The following is a 12,529-nucleotide window of genomic DNA, read 5'->3' on the forward strand; positions in this document are numbered from 1 at the left end:
CTTGCTGCTTGTGTACCTCTACCATTGGCGAGACCAAGGAATACTCGACAAGCCTGCATCACATGATTATTGTGTGGCCATTGGCAACTCAAGGGTGAGCCATTACGATGTTTATTTCTTCCCCTCCACTGCCAAACTCTGGAACTCTTTACCTTCTCAAGTCTTCCCAAACACTTCTGACCTTCCCCTTTTCAAAAAGCAGATTTTTTACTTTCTCAAAACTCTGAGACTATTCTCTTTCCTTACTTTTCGATTCATGCAGTTCATTTATTTAAGGCTTGGCCTCGATGAGGACTATTCAGCCCATGCCTGGAGCCTTCAACATAAAATTGAAAAAAAAAATGTGATTTTCACATTTGACAGTGAATGAGCATCTGATTTTCATGTTTGACTTCAATAACTTTTCATTCTGTTTTTCAAATATTTTGTCGCTTTTTGATGTTGGTGTGATGCCAACGTATGTCAGATTCAGCCCTACAGTTTTGTTGATGCTTCAGGGTTTTGTTGATGCCTCATGAGTGACGTAAGTTGGAACAGAAGAGGGTTTTCATTTACATTAGCAGGAACCGCACATCGTTCCACTGTGGTGCTCCCATTATCAGAGTTCTGTTTTACAAAATGTATCCAAAGCTTCATTTATTTTACTTCTGCAAGTATTTCAGGAAAACTTGTGTTACCAGCTCCATTCTACTGAAATCTGAAAATTACAGCAAATACTGAAACGTTTTAATCCTTTTAGATGCTTGTGACCACTCTAGCTATTTATGATTTTATGATTATAACTCTATTTTTATGATTCTTCACTGAAAGAAAAATCCTTCAGGCTCACTGATTAATGCAAACTATGACATGATCATCAACTTGACAAACAGACATGGACAGTGACTGGCACAAATATGGACTCATATGGGCACAAGTTTACTGATTCAGACAAACTTGTCAACAGAGGTAAGCTACTTCCCATGCTAAAACTTGTTGAAACTGAACATGCAATCTTAGCTAATTTTGTCATTGGTTAATACAAAAAGAAAACAATAGTGCAGTTGCTACAACATTTTTATTGACACATTTGAATAAAATCCTCAGAAAATAGTTTTAAATGAGTAAGAATAAAATTTTAAATGTGTGTAAGAATAAAATTTTAAATGTGTAAGAAGTACAAATATAGGTTTAGAAGGTCCTAGACATGATATAGTAAACTTTCATAAACACATGCAAACACCCTTTACTGACCAATAACATGAGTGGACAATGTAAGGTTGATCAATTTCACATTATTTTACTTTACAGGGTCTGTCGGGTTTTACAAATGACAATGAAACAAAAGTGTTATGGTAAAGTGAGTTATGTATATAAATGAAATAAACCAAACAAAGCAAGTGAAGCTCGAGGTTAAATAGTCAAATATTATGGCCAGATTTTCAATCACAGTGTGGCAAAAAGAGTGCCAGTGGATACAGTAAAGATCACAGGCCTGCACATCCACATTACTGAAACAAACTAGATGAGGGCAGTTTCAGGGTCATGTGTGGATTGTTAATTGTAGAATATTTAAAAAAAATAGTTGAACATTGAAATTTAGTGCAGCCGATTAGCTGTGTGCATATAAATGGCCATTTATCCTGTGAAACGCCACAATCTTTCCAGCATCCAATTGAAAACATGAACTTGCTTAGAATCTCAGCACCACAGACCATTGTTGGAGGGGATTCAGCACATCGTCCCTCATCATACATTGATCCAGGTCATTTTGCACTAGATTCGGCAAACAACGAAATTATTCCTTAGAGATTCTGCATCTCCGGACAAATTTGATATTGTCATTCTTCTCCAGAGAATTGCATCTCTCCGACAAGATTCTCAATACACGTTGATGAACTGCCCTCTTCTTGTCCACTTCTGCCTCCTCTTGAGCGAATTAAAGCACTCCTAACACATCCATATTCACCATCCCATGTGAACTACCTCTTATTATCCCCGTGCAGTGCTTGTTTCAAACCCTTAAACACACTCACAAACATGCCCTCGTTAGCATGTGGAAGTTTCTTTGTTATTTAAACATGTATGATTGGGTTTGCATTAGATAATCACTCTTCAGCGATTGGCGATTAACATTGAATGGGTGATCATTGCACAATTAGCAATTTGACATGAGTCTAACTTTTAAACACCTTTCATAAATTCAGCCCTTAGTGTTATATGTGGGTACCAAAGGATTTCAATCCCACCAGACTAACAAAAAAACAAACAAAAAAGGACTTGGACACTCAAGCAGAGATTGAATGGTTAGTTCTAAATCAACCTTCCTTCAGTCCAGAATTATCATATTGTGATTTTTCACTTCTTTGGACAATGCAAAGAACAAGTTGCGAAATACATCAAAGCACTTGTCCAGAAATGGCAATGTACCCATCAAAAACATTTCTAGTAGAAAGCATCATCACATTCCTACATCAATGGGACAATCGTGTGTAACCAAATACCTTGAGAAAGATGTGACATTTTATTACCTTCCGTGAAATTTGTAATTTTTAATAAAAAATTAACTTCAACCTTGAAATTCCTCATAGAAATAATAACATGCATTTGTATTGTGCAATAAATCCATTAACCCATTTTTGGATGATAAATAATTATAAACCAACAGTGTTATGAAGGGTACATTCCTTAAAATGTGTGCTCCATATTAATTAATGCACGTTTAAAAAAAAATCTGGCTAATTATGGCATTATCGCAACTGTCACATAATTAAGAGGACAGAAGGTGATCTTAAGATTATTGGACAGACTTGGAAGTGTCAGTTGTGGCTGTGACTGTGCAATTTCTTTCCATGATTCATGAACCATGAACCTGAACGAATGTGGTGATAATAGGAATAGGAATTGAAACTGTCATCAACAACGTCCTCGATCCAAGATTTTGCACCGTACACTTTGGCATAAACTCCTGGTTTGCTTTCCCTCCCACATCCTTTCCCCCAAGAAACGATGCCCTGAAGCTGCCCATGGCATACCAGTGGGCCACCAGAATCACCCTGGGTACAAAGGATACAAGGATAGGGGTATGAGGAAGACAGCACAGTGAGAGGAGGATGTTACACATTCTTGCTACATCAGAACTATTCAGCAGAAGATGAAATAATAAGATTTGAGTAAGGACATCAGCAATGAAACTTTTAAATTCCTTGTTTGAAAAAAAAGAGTCAAGTGAACAAGAGAAGAAAAGGTGTCATGTACGTTTTTCTTTAAAGGACACATTGGCTGTGAAACACATATGGCATTGCAAATGGATTTCCCCAAAATCATAGAGAAGACATGGCTTCCACAGCGATTGATAGATACATCATACAGAAGTAGGTAAATCAATCAGTATGCTGTGAGTGTACATACCTTACAAGAGTCCCTCTTTCCATCCAAGTACCCGGCACACAACATGTTGTAGGAAAATTCTTTTGGACCATAAGCGTTTATGCATTTTTGTTCCTCCAACACAGGAACATTGAGGCACTGCAACTTATTTGGGAAACCATCTGTTCATGGCAGGAATGTGGATGCAAAGGGAAATCAGAGAGTTGGTGTCAAAGCCACCCAATGCTCGCCTGTTTACACATTTTTCGGACTAGTCTAATAATATTTTTTTTTTATAAAGCATTACAGTGAAGTCTGATCCAAATAATTTTAAAGCAATATATGTATTTGTATATTGTAATCAGTAAAAAAAATAGTGTGGTAGATAAAAACATTAGAAAGTAAATAATATTTTCACGCTGACGCTCACGCCGGGGTATCGCTATAGCTCTCTGTTCTTTAAACCGGCGAGCTAATAAAAGAGTTAATTGAGTCAAAAGCAAAGAATGAACATCGAGAAAACTCCAACTAGCAAGATGTAGATCTCTGGTTTATTCAAGCCCAGAACTGTAGAGAGATTAAAATTGAGAGGAGTGTACATGACAACAACCCTGCTTTGGGTGGGACAGTCGAACATTTTGAACACCTGTCTCACGTCCCTACAGGGTTATGTAATATCTCTTTTTAATGATCTAAAACAAGAGAAAACGATTTGACATTGAAGCTTTTAAATTGACATTCAACCAAAAATAGTTTGTTTGAGATTTAATTGGTCCTGGCAAATCCATGAGTTGCATTGTTAATCGCACAACCAGAAAGCTCATGGGATCATGTTTTATTTACTCGTATACCCACTTGAACAAAACTTTAAAATGCAGAGGCAAACTCTGCAATCGGTGTTCACCTACCAATGTTAGTTTGAAGTCTCGAGGTTTGTGTTTCAATTCCCTTTTACCAGTGGTGTAATTACTCTGTGCATGCAAGCCAAAAAGCGGGGTTAAGCATTTGGTTCGCTTTGTTACTTTTTGGTGGGATTGTGATGGAAGAACGTCAAAAGATGTCGTGATTGTAAACGATAAGAGGATTGTGGTTTCGTGTTGTGGAATCGTAATGTGGTGTCATTCATACCTTGCCTGGTTGCTTTTTTTGAGATTTCATCCCTCTATGCTTGGTGTTGGCTTAATGGTTTGGGTGGTGGGCTTGGGATCCAAGGGTCCTGAGTTCAAATCCCACTCAGTTGTTGAATTAATACCAGGTGGGGTTGACTCTGCCTGTCAACCTTCCGAGGTCGGAAAAATGAGTGCCAACTTGCTGGTATCCTGTGGCGGAGTGGCGACTCGTCGAGGATTGTGTCCAACAGTCAAGGAGACTGATTAGGCAGCTCCAACACTCTGCACAGAGTATGGTTCCAATGGATGGATGGATCCCTCCTGGTTTTTACATTTTTGAATTTTTTTTTCTTGTTTCTGCAATTTTTTAAAGTAAGAAAATTCTTCATGTTTTATATATTTTGTTATTTTGCTATGGTGTTTGTTTGTGTGTTTGTTTGTCACGCTACTCCTCCTCCAGTTCTGGGCTGATTACATTCAGACTTGCTACATCGGATCAGCATGACACCAATTAGTGTATTGGGGTGTTTATATCTTTGCTGGTGGTCTTGAGGGGGGAGGGAGGAGGAGAGGGAGGGAGGGACACAAATTCTCGATGTCAATGTGTATCGTGCACCGCCTCCAGGTGGGGGTATTACAAGTCTTCACCATTTACAGTACAGTATTCCTGTCCCCACATTTTCCTCTGCAGTGAGGTGTTTAAAATTATAGGCAGTAGGTATATTTGTGCTTCATGCACATGATGGGTTGTTTTTTTTTGCCTACTCAGGGCTGTCAATTGCCTATACAGTGCACCATCCAAATAATGATGTGCATCAGAAGAACGTGTTGCATGCTTGGAACAAGATTGCCCTTTGGGCGGGCACTCTTCTCGTGTTATTAAATTTGGCTTTGGGTACATTCTAACCCCCTCCCCTCAATCCTGGCTTTTGGTTCAGTTCACTATGTGGATCACCACATTTGTGGAAATGTCAATGCGAATGTCATTTCAAAAAAAATAATAAAATGCTTAATGTTTGATATATTTTGTTATTTTGGTTTGGATTAAATCCATCAATGTTATTAAATTGTTTTAATACTTGTTTCATTTGATTTGTGGGATGGGTTGAATATGTATCACTTTTGGAATGATTCTCTCCAGTGTCCATTTCCCCCCTCCCCCAATCCTGGCCTGGTTTGCTTGAGTCCATCCATATTTATGTTTGATTTTTTTTTCCCGTAATTAAACGATTAATGTTTTGTATATTTTAAAATTCTGGGTTGCATGCACTCAACCAGAGACAAAGTAACTTCCTTGCGTTGGAATCACCATCATGGCCTCAGCAGTTATTGAGTTAGGTCGGGCTACAGTTTTACGTTGTTTTTGGTGGGCAGCAGAAGAAGAAGTACAAATATGCGTTTTAGCCATCTCTCGTTTGGAACTTTAGCAATGTAGTCTGACGTCTTTTTAAGTCTTGGTCATTCAGAAAATAATGCTCGAGAATAAAAGTTATGGCTTTTAAATGATTATGACTTCACTCGACAGTCGTTTATGAGCGCATCATTGTGTACACATTTGAATGGGTGGCCATTTTTTCCCCGTATCATCCCTCGAAATGGAGTACTACTTTACTCCATGATATCAACATCCTTTATTAAGTTATACATTGGTAGTCAGTAAATTGTTGAATCACCATTAGTTTGTCATCTGTTGGAGAGAAACAAATGACACTCGGAAATAAGTGATTTGCCATTTTAGCATTTGGAGCAGTCCCTTTAAATATCTCCAGCAGGCAGCAAGACTTACCCTCAGTAAGACCCCATCCCGAGATAGTGCAGGGCTGGTTGGGATATGCTGGGTGACCAGGAAGTGCGATTGGTTGAATGTATTGAGAAAGGCGTGCAGGTTTTGCCAGACGAAGCAAAGCGAGGTCATGGTCCAGAGTTTCTGGGTCATACTTGGGATGTTCAATACGTCGATTCACGAGCACCTTCTGCTCGGTTACCTCGGATGAGCGTATGTGGTACTTTCCAAGCAGTAAGGTGACTGAACGCCATGGAGGGATGCTGGGAGAAAGGAAAGAAATTGAGAAGTGGTCAGGGGGAGCAAAGGGGTTGGCATTGTTCACCCTTACACTGACTCCAGTTTTTAAACTGAATCCTATGCAGGAGACAAGTATGTGAAATAGAAACAGCTATTCAACATTCATTTTGGTTGTGTTTCACTTAAGATATTCAATTTCCCTCAAGCACATCACTCCTGGCATGAGGTGACTGCTTTGTCAAATTTCACCTTTTTGGCTGAAATAATTTGGGAAGCAAAATTGACAGGTCTCGACTATTTCCACTGATATTATAGAAACAATACATTGATGTCATACTTGTTGCTATTTAAACTAAAGACTCTGGGCATCACCAGTGTTCTCTTCCTCCAAATAATGCCGTATCTTATCATGGAATACAGTAACACTCCGTATGTATCGATGGCATTGGAAGAAATTGGCCACTCCATCAATTGTGTACAAAATGATATGCTGATATGAAAAGTGACCATAGAGTGAAGACCTTAGCCTTTAAAAGCCATACCTTTTATTCTGGAACATTTTCATAACTAACAAGAATGAAAAATGTGCTAGAATACATTGCTAAAGTACCAAATTGAGAGATCGCAAAATCGTCGAATTGATCTTCCACTGAATTATTGATAAATGTCATCCAGCCGAGCACAATAATTGCTGAAGCATTCACAATGATTCCAACTGAAGGAAGCGACATTTTCTCTTGGCTATTGTATCATTTGCGTACTAAAAATTGTTTTAATCGAATGTTAAGAAAAATAACAACCACAATACATCACAACCTGTTGAACACCATTTACGCATGAGCAAAGTGAGAAATTCTCCCGTAAAACTCAATGTCTGCAGTAAAGTCTCTGTCATGGATTACGTGGCCATTGGATTGTAAGGTATGACAAAATGCATCATTTATGAAGGAAAATGGCACAGAATAGTCTGCTGATGCTTTCATTGAGGTTCACAGGTGGTCATACAGGTTATTGAAAAGTGAAATCTAAATTCACCTTTCCATAGAATGTCTGCACACTCTGGTTCATGCAAATCGTGCCATACCTGCCTCCTTGTGTGAATAGATGTGATCATCTGACCCCTTCATAAGGCATCTATTTATTGAACATACACAGAGTAGGAAATTGGAAATGCCAACATTGAGAAAAGGAACAGAAGGGAATTGGATAGGAATGGAGGTATCTATTTATTGAGTTCATATGGCTAGGGAGTAAATTGAGGAAAATAAGAAAATGTAGGATTGTAGGAGAACTAAAGGAGCTGAGCAAAGTTTGGGAGAGAAGGGGAGGAAGATTTGTGGGACATAGGAGTATGGGAATGGAATAGAAGGGATGGGGCAGAGACATGAGAGAGCTTAAAGAAATAATCCGCCATGTTGGCATACAAAATAAATAGATGACTCCAAAAGTGAGGAACAATAGGGTATCAGAATGCTTGAGTTAAAACAGAAGGGACAAGAATATTGGATGGGACATTAAGGGAACCAAGGAAGGGACTTGCATGAGATATGTCGTTGAGAGGGGTGGGATCGGGGGTTTCCACATGTAAAATAATGCCCTCAAAATAATGCACTGGATGATGACGTCATTGACATGCAGATCATGAAAAACGGTTTTTTTTTTTGAATGAAAAAACATGTAGGGATGGAATCTCCAAAAAAAAACAAGGTAGGAAGGAAACAACAAGGTAGGATTGACACCACAATACACACCATATTCCTTTTACAGATTGCCATCATGACATCTTTTCACATTTTTCCATCTCAATCCCACAACAAATAAAATACATAATCACACCAAACCTACATTGCAAATCTACAACGACCTCTAACAGACATCTTCATAGAGTTGTTACAATTGTCACCAATAATGACAAAAATTTCAAAACGATGTCATGGTGGCAATCCGTAAAAGGATTGTGGTGTCATTCAGACCTTATCATTCCTTCCTTCCACGTTTGGTTGCTTTTGGGGAATTCCATCCCGACATGTTTTTTCATTGAAAAAAAAAAATGTTTCTTTCGGATTTGTAATCTACGAGTTCCCTTCCAAGGAAGTTCAACAAAGGAAGACGCAATTAGGCCAATCAAAGCCCATGCTATGGTTGCCAACCTATGGTTGTTTGTCTGTGCTGTATCCTTTTAAACGCTCAGCACCAAGCAAGGAAGCAGCATTTCCTATTTTTAAAGTCTTTGGTGGGACTCGACCAGGGTTCGAACCACCAACGTCCTCGACTCAGAGCAAACACTCAAACTATTACATCACCAATTCTGGTTCTTTAACAGATGCTCAAAACATCATGCCACCATGTCATGGATTTGTTCACTGCAGCACTACTAAAGGGCCTGTTTTCTTTTCTATCCCTCTTCTCTTGCTTCATTTAACCAAGATGAGTGTAACTCTCATAATCACATTTTGCGCTCGCTCATTCGCACGCTCTCTCTCTCTCTCTCCCTCAGTCTTTTCCACAACTTATAAAACACATTTCCTGATTCTGCATGTTTCAGCTTGTCACTCCAGGCTTTGAAGACAACAGTCAAACAAGAAAGCATGCCACACCCTTTTGCCTAATTATATAATGTTCTACTCCCTGTAGGTCATCTTTGAGGCATGTGTTCAGCATTGTATTCATACCTACTGTATGTTTAAAAACATGCATGTACATTATATATCGAAGCAATATGGCAAGCAACTATTGAGGCAAATGCAATGGAAGCTCCCTCTAAAGGTAGTCGTAATCTATGAGTTCCCTTCCAAGGAACTTCAACATAGGAAGAAGCCATTAGGCCCAGACTGTGGTTGTCAACCTATGGTTGTTTGTCTGTGCTTTGTCCTTTTAAATACTGAGCGCAAAAATAGAATAAATACCTACAATATGTCGACAATGTGTAATGATAAAAATGAATTACCTTTTTAGACAGTGTGCAGCTGTAAGAGCCCATTTCTCACTGATGAGGACTGCACCACACTGGTGTATCCCCTTTTGGTTTATCAAGGATGCCTGCCATGGCTGAGAATGAGGGACACACGACTGACCACCAAGCACCTTGTAAACTCTATTTGCTGTATGCCCTGCAAGGGGTGCTTGGAGGAAAATAAAATGAAAGATCATCAAGCTGGATAGATACCATGATTAAGCACAACTTTAATGGACTACACCATGGTAGTTAGCATACATCGATCCATGCAATGTTATACCTGTCCACCGACGGAGACGTACACAAGCCTTCATGAGCAAACATGGTCTTCACGGTACATAAGTATTCATGATGTGTACATGTATAATAAAAAACCCCATTTGTTTTATTGAATATTTCGGAAAGGTTTTCATTAGTTTTCAAATAAATTAGAAAATATAAAATAATCATGTCTAATTGGGGGGGGGGGAAATCTACAGAATGCACTCCCAAGCAAATGAATTTGCTGCGTTGCTCTTACAACTGGGACGAAGGCCACAACAGACCAGTTGAAGATCATTAGTGTAAAATAGTCCCAGTTAAAGATCACTCATTAGATTTTTTTCGAAATCAAAATGAATAGATATGGGAATAAGAGGAACCCAAACCAGCAAACTGGACAATCTCACCTATCTGTATATACAGCAGCAGCATCAGCAATGAAGGTACATATTGGAGTTTCATTCTGCTCGAATAGAGGAGGTGTCACAGAGCTTCCTTCTCCTTCTTCTTGTTGCCGATACAGAATATCTGCTCCTGCAGAATCTGGCTAGCATGTTCTCTGTGCTGCCTTTATAAACATTCACACGACATGGGGTGGGACGGGGGCAGTTGGATGAGGGACAGGAGGAATAAGGTGGGAGGGAAGAAACAAAAAGTTCTACTTTTCCTCAATTCAATGAACCGTGATTTTTTTTTTCTTCAAAAGAATGGATCCCCAAAGCCGCGGAAATGACAAATTATGCTTCTTACCACAGTCTGCTCATCATCGCCCTCCCAACCGATTCCTTCTCCTGTTTCCCTTACCCTACCAAGAATAGAAATCTACGATATATGACGTCATTTTTGATGCTCACTCATTTGGGGTGTGAATCAACTCAGCCAAATAATTGAATGGCATGCAGGCATGTCTACCTGATAATCATCACAACATTCATTCATTGAATTACTTGTAGCAGGTAAGTATTATCGTGAAAAACAAACAAACAAACAAACAAAATATATATATATATATATATATATATATATATATATATATATATATATATATATATATATATATATATATATATATATATATATATATTTGTGCCTGTAACTTGACCCTGGGTACTACCAACACATATGCAAAACAAGGTGGAGATCGATCCAGCCCTGTTATTTTCTATGATTTTCAAACGTACACACATTACAGAGAATTGCCTTATATAGAACAATCAGGGGTACCCAGTGTTGTCCGGTGCTGTTCTAATCCTGTTGGCATTTTGAAAAAAAAATCAAATTGTTATTTCTTAGGAGGCCTGAACGACTTCCCTACACCCACAAACTAATGTGGTCGGGTATCATTTAATACACTAGTAATAGACATCCACAACCATCCTTGACAATGTTGTAGAACATCAGCCGAGGTCCTCACTTTTTTGTCTGCTTCTGCCCTCACTTTTTCACCGTTATTTCCCTTAAAATTCGTTTTCTCCACAACCGCTTGAGCAATTGACGCAAAACTTTTAAATAGGAGCGCCTACTCACCCACCGATAATTTTTATAACAAAGTTACATTATGATTGGATGGAAAACACTGAATGACTTGCAAAGAGAAGTGACCTCTCCAGAATGACAGCCTTTTATAGTTATCGATAGAAGTACGGTAGATCACAGCATTACCAACTTACTTTCTATGGTAGTTGTTTAATTTGCAGTCAAAACCAAATCTCCTTCAATCCCACGAAGCAAGAAAAGAGGGGGGGGGGGAGAGAGAGAGAGAGAGAGAGAGAGAGAGAGAGAGAGAGAGAGAGAGAGAGAGAGAGAGAGAGAGAGAGAGAGACAGAGACAGAGACAGAGACAGAGACAGAGACAGAGACAGAGACAGAGACAGAGACAGAGAGAGACAGAGACAGAGACAGAGACACAGATAGTGGGGCAACTTAGCTAAATATAGCATAACAATTGTGCATTTTGTGAGGAAAGCACCAAATTTGGCACACTCGTAGCCTATCATATCATGAACAGATTTGGATATTGGGCCATCTCAAATTTTTGATGGCAGAGGAAAATGGCTGCCACAGCCATCAGCGGCTGAATTTGAGATGGCCCAATATCCAAATCTGTTCATAATAAGTTAGGCTACTAGTGTGCCAAATTTGGTGCTTTCCTCACAAAATGCACAATTGTTATGCTAAGTTGCCCCACTAAGAGACAAAATCCTTTTTTTGGGGGGGGGGGGGGAATCAGAATCAAATGTATTTAAGAGGTTCTGAAAACATGGCGATGAATCTATATACATATTTGAGGTGTGTGTGTGTGTGTGTGTGTGTGTGTGTGTGTGTGTGTGTGTGTGTGTGTGTGTGTTAGTGTGTGTGTGTTCCGATTTTCCGGCCACACCTTTTGACACACGGGGCTCAAACTTGCCATAATGACTGTTCACTCTCCCAGGGTGATTTTGCATGAGAAATCTCCTCCTCACCAAGTCACCCCCCCCCCCCACACACTCACACACCAGGACCCAGCCCCCACCATGTATATTTGCTTTCATGTACACCCTTTCACCCATGGGGCAAATTCTCACTTGGCATAAAGGGTGTCCGCTTCCCCAGGATGGTTTTGCACTTTGCCCCACCTCCTGTCACAACTCCTACTACCATCAACCACCACCACCACCCCCATTCCCCTCCTCTGTGTGTTTATTCAGATTCACCAGCCTCAACTTTTGACCCATGGGGCTCAAACTTGCTATGAAGTCTATTCACTCTCCCAGGGCAGTTTGCACTCCAAACAACCACTCACAACCCCCCCAACACCATGTGTGTTTACTTACATATACTGGGTTCCCACTTT

The 12,529-nt window shown here is 39.5% G+C and overlaps 1 protein-coding gene across 1 annotated transcript; it reads right to left on the bottom strand.

The window, feature by feature from the left end:
- Positions 1–1,038: 1,038 nt before the first annotated feature.
- On the bottom strand, positions 1,039–10,259 carry LOC147021671 (trypsin-2-like). Its single transcript, XM_085891900.1, has 5 exons — positions 10,105–10,259; positions 9,428–9,602; positions 6,244–6,503; positions 3,391–3,530; positions 1,039–3,035 (listed from the first exon to the last, which is right to left on the bottom strand). The coding sequence occupies exons 1-5, from the start codon at positions 10,157–10,159 to the stop codon at positions 2,799–2,801; spliced, it is 867 nt and encodes a 288-aa protein (XP_085748026.1). The 5' UTR covers positions 10,160–10,259; the 3' UTR covers positions 1,039–2,798.
- Positions 10,260–12,529: the final 2,270 nt, after the last annotated feature.

Source organism: Eptatretus burgeri, chromosome 8 (assembly GCF_056783735.1).
Source record: "Eptatretus burgeri isolate ZD-2024b chromosome 8, Ebu_testis_v1, whole genome shotgun sequence".
NCBI classification, from domain to species: Eukaryota; Metazoa; Chordata; class Myxini; order Myxiniformes; family Myxinidae; genus Eptatretus; species Eptatretus burgeri.

Excerpts from the sequence above, each read along its gene's own strand:
- LOC147021671 (XM_085891900.1), bottom strand. The coding sequence starts at position 10,159 with ATGAAACTCCAATATGTACCTTCATTGCTGATGCTGCTGCTGTATATA. Across the intron at positions 9,603-10,104 it reads GCTGCTGTATATACAGATAG|CACCCCTTGCAGGGCATACA; the intron begins GTGAGATTGTCC and ends TTTTCCTCCAAG. Across the intron at positions 3,036-3,390 it reads GAAAGAGGGACTCTTGTAAG|GGTGATTCTGGTGGCCCACT; the intron begins GTATGTACACTC and ends CTTTGTACCCAG.